At 37.5% G+C, this 10384-nt stretch overlaps 1 protein-coding gene across 1 annotated transcript; it reads left to right on the forward strand.

Annotated features, from left to right (window-relative positions):
- The first annotated feature begins 583 nt into the window (after positions 1-583).
- Positions 584-9748, forward strand: LOC139860865 (uncharacterized). Its single transcript, XM_071849364.1, has 3 exons — positions 584-719; positions 9034-9204; positions 9360-9748. The coding sequence occupies exons 1-3, from the start codon at positions 584-586 to the stop codon at positions 9746-9748; spliced, it is 696 nt and encodes a 231-aa protein (XP_071705465.1).
- The last annotated feature ends 636 nt before the right edge of the window (positions 9749-10384 follow it).

Below are 10384 nucleotides of genomic sequence, written 5' to 3' on the forward strand. Positions count from 1 at the left end.
GAATCAAATCTTTTGTTTCTTCAATGCGGCAGTCGCAAAGAAAATAGCGTTTCGAAACCTCAAAGTCATCCAAACGGTAGAAAATACTATAGGACACAAGCGAACCTTACCGGTGGTCGAAGTTTGCCATCCATTGTGCCAAGAAATCCATATTCACTCCATTTATCGAACATTGGCAGTTGAATGCCAATCCAACGTGCTGTCATTGATAATCACAAAACATCTTCGTAAATAACTGTTGTTGTCGGGTTGCAAAGAAAAATTAAGAAATGTCATCAATACATTGTATTTTTTTTTTACTTCACAGTCTTATCCCTTACGTATTATTTTTTTTATTTTTTTTTTATTTTTTGTATTATATAAGAAAGTTAAGGGTAAAAAGGAACCTCCACGTCCCAATTTTCAAACCAGATGCTTCTCATTTCAAACAAGGGTATTATATGAGTCGTTGTTGTGTTTTGTCTTGTGTAATGAAGTCTCAGACAGTTGGATGGAGTTTGTTTGGGGAGCATCTGATTTTGGTTTTGTTCAAAAGCCCAAAGTGGGTAAGTCAGGAGGTTTATTATTAATTTGGGATACCACTATGTTCGATGTCAGTGAAGCTGTTGAACGCAAATTTTTCCTTACGGTTAAAGGAAAATGGAAAGGAAGAGATAAAGACGCTATAGTTGTAAATGTCTACGGCCCTCACGTTGATAGTGGAAAAAAAGAATTTGGGAGTGTTTATAAAATTTAATGATGCATAATGATGCAGAGTGGGTAATTGATATCGACTAAAAAGTGACGTTTTTACCCCCGATATTAGGCCCATGTATGATAAAGTAATTGACTTTATCATCTAAATAAGCATTTATTTGCTTCATTTGGTAGATTATATCATTACGAAGGCTATGTTTCAAGAATCACTAAAAACAGATGGAAAACGAGAAAAAACGAGCAAAACCGGCTAAGACGATTAACTCGCGTTTAAATAACTTATTTTATAATTTTTGGAAAAGTTTTTTACTTAATCTCATGTTGTAGGATATTTAATTACGAACGCATGGGGTGCAAGAATCGTCAAAAACGGAGCTAAAACGAAGATTCTAGAGCGAAAACGGTGAAAAACCAGAAATCAAGTTACGATCCAGTGAATTCAGCAAACCTGGGCAGGCCAAACGGCTTGCCAAACAGCTTGCCAAATGGTCTGCCACTATGGCAAATGGCCTGCCACACGGGTCAAGCAAACGGGTAAGGCTGGCAAACGGGTAAGGCTGTCGTTTCATCAAAACGTAAATCAGTGAGTCTATGGCCTAAAGCTTAATCACCTGTCTAGGTTTAATCTTTTCCATCTTTACAAGTAATAGACAGTTATTGATGCCTGTGGTGGAGACTAATTGAATAATGATGAAACGACAAGGAAACTCATTGATTATTTCATTTCAAGTATTGGTGAATGTTGTATGGAGGATGAGAACGCCATAATGAGCTCGAGTACACTTCAAGAAGACCGATTTGAATCCAGCAGAAGATGGTTCTGACTCAGTCTACCTTCAGATCCTCAGCTCACAACCGCACCCAAGGGGAGTAACTCGTTTCTTTCTATTCATTTATTTATTTTGCTTCGTTATATCTTTAAACTCTAGCCTATCCTAAGCTAATCACTAAGTGTGGGATTCCAACCCAAACGGGCAAGGCTGGAAAATGGCCCCTGTAAACGGCTTGCCAAACGGCCTGCCAGTCGTTTGCAGGCAAAAATTCAAGTCCATGTTGACTAAATGCTTGGAATAATCTAGAATGTGCTTGCTCTCCAAGTTATACTTGGTCTCCAAGGTCATCTTGGCCACCAAGTTCTCAAGATGCTTTGCTTGGTCACCAAGCCCATTTATTTACAACTTTGCCATCAAGTTTTCCTATAAATAGGTGGCTCATCCCACCATTTCAACACACACCAATTCTTCACTTCTCTCTCAAATATCTCTCTAGTGATCTATAGGAGATTAGTTATCTCTCTACTTTCTCTCTCTAGATTCTAGAGAGAGAAAAGTATAGAGATTAGAAAAATAATTATCTCTCTATTGTCGGTCTCTAGTGATCAATAGGAGATTAGTATGTAGTTAGTAGTAGAAGCTTTCAAGCATTGTAACGCTATGGATATTATGAAGAAATACAAGTGTTATTCTGTCGACATTATTCGGTAACATCTATCCTTTCTTTTATTAATTTATTATAATATTCTTGTTTGATGTTGTGATTTATTAATATTAGAAATGCTTGTTGCCATGATATGTGAGTAATTACTTAATTGTTAGCCATGATTTAATAATGTTAGTTAGAGATGATTATCGTTTCATACTCGCTTTCTGTCTATGATATTAAACCTCGATATTATCGTCCTTCCACCAATAAACGTGATTAAAACCTTTTATAAAGTCGACAATTATAAGATAATTAATTATCTGTGTTTATACATTGGTCAAGGTATGAACCCATTGGAAATACTATAAAGTACATGGGGAATTACCATAGGACCAGATCAAGACATTGGTCAAGAGTATAAGACTCGAGGAAATATTGTTGCTACAGTAGAGTACATTGTTGATGTACTATAGGACCACTTGATCATGGTCAAGGTTAGAAGCTATGGAACCACTATAAGTCTAGTACATGGTGGATAACTAAGAGATTTATTGAGTAGATTTATGTAAGGGCTGGTTTAAGTCATAAATGGGAGTTTAACGCACTACAATACAAACTAAGCTTATAAATCTTAAAGGATGGCTGAGAACTATCAGATGTTCTAATTTGTCTACAAACCCTTAGATTTTACCAAATCATTGACAGAAATGAATTCGAAACACAATCATAGCCACTCACTTGGGAGATACACTAAGGTGTTGAGAAAGGTTTGATATTATCTATATATTGCTATGCTACTTTATTCGTGCACCCAAGGTATGCATTGCACCCAATGTGGGCCGTTTATATCCTTAAACCAGATAAAGCGTTGGGAGTTGAGCACAGTCCATCCGATCAGAATCTTCAAAGCCTAGTTCCTCGTGACATGCTAATCGGGAAACCGCTTAGTAGGGAATCTAGTGTTCACACCAAGGTATATCTGTCCAAGGAGTGTCTCATAATCATCCAGACACTACGTTCTCTTAAATCATGGTGAACCGCGTCTTCTCTATCCCTAGCTGTTGCATACTAGCTAGCTTATTTTAATTATATTGCATTAATATCTTAATTACAATTATATAAACTATTCAACCCAACTATTGCCTTTACATAATTTGATATTCCGGATAAAGTGGTGTCTAGAATAAACCGGTTGGAGTTGGTTGTTGGATTTTCCGAACAGTCGCCAATTTATTGGGACCAAAAGGATCCTGCCTCTCCACACAAGGTGTACCTGGCCCGTAGTCTTGGATACTAAATTATGTACAAACCCAATCTTAATTACTAAATTATCTGAATAAGTTCCGTTTCAAATTCGACCGCTCAAGGAACGACCCTAGGTCATATTTGCCCTTGCTAACCCATAGGAAGGAATAATAGATTTAGGTCCAGCATATATAAATTAAACAATCAACTTCTTCTGTTGATATCCTGAATTGACGTTTTGCGACTTAACGACACCGCATAAATAAACCGTCTGATTCGGGCTTATCAGTAATTTACGGGGATTTAAGTGAATATTAGCTTAATTTAGATTAATTAGAAAATTTAAAATGGAATTCCTTATTAGTGAACCTTTAGGATGGTTTAACCTACTTAGACCGCTAAGAATTCTTCCGACACATCCTTTCTTCTATCTGATATCATACATTGTACCCATCCGACGAGATCCACACTTACCTGCTGATAGTTTGACGATGGTCGCACGCATCACTCTCGCTGACATCACCAAACCCTCGTTAGAAGGACGAGGAGGACCGATACTCTATCCAGAGGTTAACGGAGCGTCTTTTGTGCTTAAGCATAGCATCATACAACTCATTCACAGTCATTGCCAGTTCCACGGCTTACCAAATGACGATCCCAACTTTCACTTAGATAGATTCCTCTCCTTATCTAACTCATATAAGCAAAAAGGGGTTGAACAAGATGTAGTTCCTCTGCATCTGTTCCCCTATTCCTTAACTCTTCATGCAAAAACCTGGTTCGAGGGGTTAGAACTCAACTCTATCACCTCATAGGTGGATATCGCAACAACTTTTTTAATCAAGTACTTTCCCCTATCAAAACAAATCAGACTTAGGAATGATATCGTAAACATTCAACAAGCTTTCGATGAATCACTCTACACTGCATAGGAAAGATTCAAACATTTTCTTCGAAGATGCCCGAACCACCGTCTTGAGAGCTCTGATCAAATTTTGACCTTCTACAAAGGTCTGAATCAGAACAACAAGTCTACTATTGATGCTGTTTCTCAAGGTAACTTCATGAAATTCACTGCTGACAAGGCCTGGAAATTGATCGAGGAGATGACTATGCACCATCATGATTGGAACACGGAAGAGCACATTTCATCAGCAACACCACTTTCGCCTCCGATCCTATCAAAAATAAAACCATCAAATTTCTCTCGGACCAAATAGAAAAACTCACCAAAGAAGTCGGAGAGCTAAAGAAACTCCCGCAACATGTGTCTCAAGTGCAATTATGCCAGAATTGTACTTACCCACATACAACCAAGGTATACGAGGCTGAATGTGAGGACTTTGTTGTCTACTCCGATAAGATCCTAGCTCATCCACATAACCTACCCACTAAACCCACTACCCCACCAAAGATAAATCCAGACGATGTCCTACTGCAAATCATCAACATGATCACAGCAAGACAAGACGCAGCTGACTTAGTCATGACTAATCACCTGAGTAATCTTGAAAATCAAATAAGCCAGCTAAATCAACATCTTGATTCTCTAGGTTGTCCTAAAAATGATTCAAAGGTGGCACATAGCCAACCTTTAGTTTCTTCTAAGGAGAAAAAACTAACTAATACCCGTTCGGTAGTAGTCATTGAGTCATCACCTAAACCCGATGGGAAAACACCCTTTTCATTCTCGGGCCGTCTCAAGCACAGACATAACAAGATGAAATCTTTCAAGCTTGATGGTAAATTTTTAGACACTGTGTCTAAAAATCCTCAGAGTAAGAAGTATTTTAGGAAACTCCTATCAATCAAGGATAAGGTACCCAAAGTACCCAATGTCCCGCTGAACGCGGATTGTTCAGCCATTCTCTTAAATACTCTTCCTAAAAAACTAGGGGATACCGGAAGATTTACCCTTCCTTGTTCTATCTACCAATCTGGTACTATATATTCTCTCTCTGACCTTGGTGCCAGCATCAATCTCATGCCCTACTCACTGTTCCAGAGACTCGAAATTGGAAATATTAACCCTACCAAAATGAGCATCCAGCTAGTTGACCAATCCACTAGATATCCTATGGGAATAGCTGAGAACGTCATGGTTAAGGTCGACAAATTCCTCTTTCCGACTGACTTTGTGGTTATGGACTATAAAGAAGACATGAAAACCCCTATCATCTTAGGAAGGCCTTTCATGAATACAGCCAAAGCTATTGTTGACATTTATTCACGGACTATCACCTTGAGAGCCCGTGGAGAAGAGGTCACTTTCACGATCAACGAGTCTGTATGTCCTTCTGATGAGAACGGAGAAATAAATATCATCTCCACTAGGAAAGTCACCTTTTATTCAGAGAAGAAGACAGAAGTAGAAGACAAGAAGAATAACCACTCCACACATACCCAATCTTCACTCCCACCTTATTTTGATTTTTTAATGACTGGAGAGGATTTCGTTCTAGAAGAACTCTCTGAACTAATTATACTCGAAACTCCCAACCAGAGTGACGAGGAGGTGGATGAAGAAATAGAAATGGAAAGCCCGGATGAGAAGAAAGAGATGGAGGAGTCTAGCATCGAAGTAGTTGCTAATGTTGTTACCGTATTGGAGACATCAATGGACATCGTCCCACCTCTATCCTTAGAGTACAACGTTACGACCAACTTGAAGTCACAAAGAAGAAAGACGGGTTTTGCGTCAGGGCTACCCTATAAACCATCACTCAAATACATAATGACATACACACCATGGAGTGATGAGGACCTATTTGACCAACCCGCACAAATCAAGGAGGTAAAAGAAGTTGATAGCTTTGTTATATCTCAAGTTAAACAAAGCATTCACTTCAAACCACCTTCTCCTTTCATTGGACGTACCTTATTCTATGTATGCTTCAATCTCAACGGTATGTTCCAATATTACCTCTTGTGTCTACTGATGGATGCAAGGGAGCCGCCTAGATTTCCTGAGAAATAAGGTTAGAGTCAGGCTCGTGACTCGAACAAAAACAAGCGCTTCTCGGGAGGCAACCCGTGTGTGTTTATTTTTCTATAGGTTTAGTAGTAGTTAGATTAGGATAATTAGCTTAATTAAATAAGTGAGAAAGTGAAATTTAAAATGAGATTTTCAAAGTTTCTTACTTGTCATGATTTTAATTGCAATATTTACATCATTTTCAAAGTCTTAAAATTAAAGGCAGTCAACACTTTGAGTGTGGGATTAAGCTTTTTAAATTTTCAAAAACCTCAAGTTTTCAAAAAACTTTTTCATCAAAATGTAAATCAGTGAGTCTATGGCCTAAAGCTTAATCACCTGTCTAGGTTTAATCTTTTCCATCTTTACAAGTAATAGACATTTATTGATGCCTGTGGTGGAGACTAATTGAATAATGATGAAACGACAAGGAAACTCATTGATTATTTCATTTCAAGTATTGGTGAATGTTGTATGGAGGATGAGAACGCCATAATGAGCTCGAGTACACTTCAAGAAGACCGATTCAAATCCAGTGGAAGATGGTTCTGACTCAGTCTACCTTCAGATCCTCAGCTCACAACCCCACCCAAGGGGAGTAACTCGTTTCTTTCTATTCATTTATTTATTTTGCTTCGTTATATCCTTAAACTCTACCCTATCCTAAGCTAATCACTAAGTGTGGGATTCCAACCCAAACGGGCAAGGCTGGCAAATGGCCCCTGCAAATGGCTTGCCAAACTGCCTGCCAGTCATTTGCAGGCAAAAATTCAAGTCCATGTTGATTAAATGCTTGGAATAATCTTGAATGTGCTTGCTCTCCAAGTTATACTTGCTCTCCAAGGTTATCTTGGCCACCAAGTTCTCAAGATGCTTTGCTTGGTCACCAAGCCCATTTATTTACAACTTTGCCATCAAGCTTTCCTATAAATAGGTGTTTCATCCCACCATTTCAAAACACACCAATTCTTCACTTCTCTCTCAAATATCTCTCTATAGTCGCTCTCTAGTGATCTATAGGAGATTAGTTCTCTCTCTACTTTCTCTCTCTAGATTCTAGAGAGAAAAGTACAGAGATTAGAAAAATAATTATCTCTCTATTGTCGCTCCCTAGTGATCAATAGGAGATTAGTATGTAGTTAGTAGTAGAAGCTTTCAAGCATTGTAACGCTATGGATATTATGAAGAAATACAAGTGTTATTCTGTCGACATTATTCGGTAACATCTATCCTTTCTTTTATTAATTTATTATAATATTCTTGTTTGATGTTTGTGATTTATTAATATTAGAAATGCTTGTTGCCATGATGTGTGAGTAATTACTTAATTGTTTGCCATGATTTAATAATGTTAGTTAGAGATGATTATCGTTTCGTACTCGCTTTCTGTCTATGATATTAAACCTCGTTATTATCATCTTTCCACCAATAAACGTGATTAAAACTTTTTATAAAGTCCACAATTATAAGGTAATTAATTATCTGTGTTTATACATTGGTCAAGGTATGAACCCATTGGAAATACTATAAAGTACATGGGGAATTACCATAGGACCAGATCAAGACATTGGTCAAGAGTATAAGACTCGAGGAAATATTGTTGCTACAGTAGAGTACAGTGTTGATGTACTATAGGACCACTTGAGCATGGTCAAGGTTAGAAGCTATTGAACCACTATAAGTCTAGTACATGGTGGATAACTAAGAGATTTATTGGGTAGATTTATGTAAGGGCTGGTTTAAGTCATAAATGGGAGTTTAACGCACTACAATACAAACTAAGCTTAGAAATCTTAAAGGATGACTGAGAACTATCAGATGTTCTAATTTGTCTACAAACCCTTAGATTTTACCAAATCATTGACAGAAATGAATTCGAAACACAATCATAGCCACTCACTTGGGAGATACACTAAGGTGTTGAGAAAGGTTTGATATTATCTATATATGGCTATGCTACTTTATTCGTGCACCCAAGGTATGCATTGCACCCAAAGTGGGCCGTTTATATCCTTAAACCGGATAAAGCATCAGGAGTTGAGCACAGTCCATCCGATCAGAATCTTCAAAGCCTAGTTCCTCGTGACATGCTAATCGGGAAACCGCTTAGTACGGAATCTAGTGTTCACACCAAGGTATATCTGTCCAAGGAGTGTCTCATAATCATCCAGACACTACGTTATCTTAAATCATGGTGAACCGCGTCTTCTCTATCCTTAGCTGTTGTATGCTAGCTAGCTTATTTTAATTACATTGCATTAATTTCTTAATTACAATTATATAAACTATTCAACCCAACTATTGCCTTTACATAATTTGATATTCCGGATAAAGTGGTGTCTAGAATAAATCGGTTGGACTTGATTGTTGGATTTTTTGAACAGTCGCCAATTTATTGGGATCAAAAGGATCCTGCCTCTCCACACAAGGTGTACCTGGACACTAGTCTTGGATACTAAATTGTGTACAAACCCAATCTTAATTCCTAAATTATCTGAATAAACTCCGTTTCAAATTCGACCACTCAAGGAACGACCCTAGGTCATATTTTTCCTTGCTAACCCATAGGAAGGAATAATAGATTTAGGCCCAGCATATATAAATTAAACAATCAACTTCTTATGTTGATATCTTGAATTGACATTTTGCGACTTAATGACACCGCATAAATAAACTGTCTGTTTTGGGCATATCAGTAATTTGCGGGGATTTCAGTGAAGTTAGAGATCAATTCGAGCGTCTAAATTGTGTATTTGTGGAATCAAGAGTAGCACTTTTCAACAAGTTCATTGAACGAATGCAACTAGTTGAAATACCATTAATCGAGAAGGAGTTTACAGGAATAAGTGACAACGAAATGAAGTTAAGTAAACTCGATCGTTTTCTAGTCTCAGAGAATTTTGTCCAAACGTGATGAGACTTGTGGCTTATAGCTCTAGATCCAGATCATTTCCTGATTAAGTTAGGTAATAATAATGTTGATTTTGGACCGAAACCCTCAAAATATTCGACACATGATTAGAAAATGTGGAGGTGGAACGTGTAATCATTGATGCGTGGAAAAAGCAGGTAACGGGTTCAAGACAAGACTGTGTTTTTAGAAACAATATGAAAAACGTAAAAGAAACCTTAAGTGTTTGGAGTAAGACCCAATATGGTAGGCTCGATGTCGAGTTACAGGATGCAAAGAAGAAAGCTTGCGAATTGGAAAGTAAAGTAGAGGCTGAACAATTGACAGAAATTGATAAAGATGAGTGGATTCAAGCCAGAGGCGTTTGGCTCAAAAAAGAAAAGGAGAAGGCACAAATGTTGAAACAAAAATCCAGAGTTAAATGGGCAATAGATGATGACAAAAATTTCAAACTTTTTCATTCGTTAATCAAAAGGAGGAACAACAATTCGAACATTTGAGGTCTATACATTAACGGAATATGGGAAGAAAACTCGGATGAAATAAAGAATGAGATTTGGTGTCACTTTAAAAAAATATTCAAAATGCAACAGACTCATGCAACGGAACTTAGTGGTCTGCACAATCTCAATTTTAAAAAAATCAACACAACAGAGGAAAATTTTATTGAATCCCTCATCTCAGAAGGTGAAATATGGGATGCAATAAAGAATTGCGAAGATTCTAAAGCTACGGGCCTGGACGGTGTCAACCTAAACTTTTTCAAATTATTTTGGTGGCTCATTAAAGACGATCTTAAGAGGGGAAATGATTGGTTATGGGAGAATAACGCAATCTCAAGGGGATGCAATGCTTCTTTCGTGACTCTTATCCCAAAGAAAAATGATCCAATGGGGTTAAACAATTATCGCCCTATTAGTCTAATTGGTAGCTATTATAAGATAGTAGCTAAGATATTGGCTAATCGAATTCGTAAGGTCATTCCTAAAATTATTGGATACGAGCAAAGTGCTTTTATTAAAGGTCGGCAAATCATTGATAGCATATTGGTAGCAAACGAAACAATGATTGATCAAAAAAACCGGAAACAAAAATGTCTAATTTTCAAGGCTGACTTTGCTAAGGCGTTTGATATT

Source organism: Rutidosis leptorrhynchoides, chromosome 1, assembly GCF_046630445.1.
Source record: "Rutidosis leptorrhynchoides isolate AG116_Rl617_1_P2 chromosome 1, CSIRO_AGI_Rlap_v1, whole genome shotgun sequence".
In the NCBI taxonomy this organism is placed as follows: Eukaryota; Viridiplantae; Streptophyta; class Magnoliopsida; order Asterales; family Asteraceae; genus Rutidosis; species Rutidosis leptorrhynchoides.

What these genes read in the sequence shown, in the direction of transcription:
- LOC139860865 (XM_071849364.1), top strand. Translation starts at nt 584, where the DNA reads ATGTTCGATGTCAGTGAAGCTGTTGAACGCAAATTTTTCCTTACGGTT. An exon ending in TGGAAAAAAAGAATTTGGGA is followed by an intron (nt 720 to 9,033) that starts GTGTTTATAAAA and finishes TGGGCATATCAG; the next exon opens with TAATTTGCGGGGATTTCAGT. An exon ending in TGACAACGAAATGAAGTTAA is followed by an intron (nt 9,205 to 9,359) that starts GTAAACTCGATC and finishes ACACATGATTAG; the next exon opens with AAAATGTGGAGGTGGAACGT.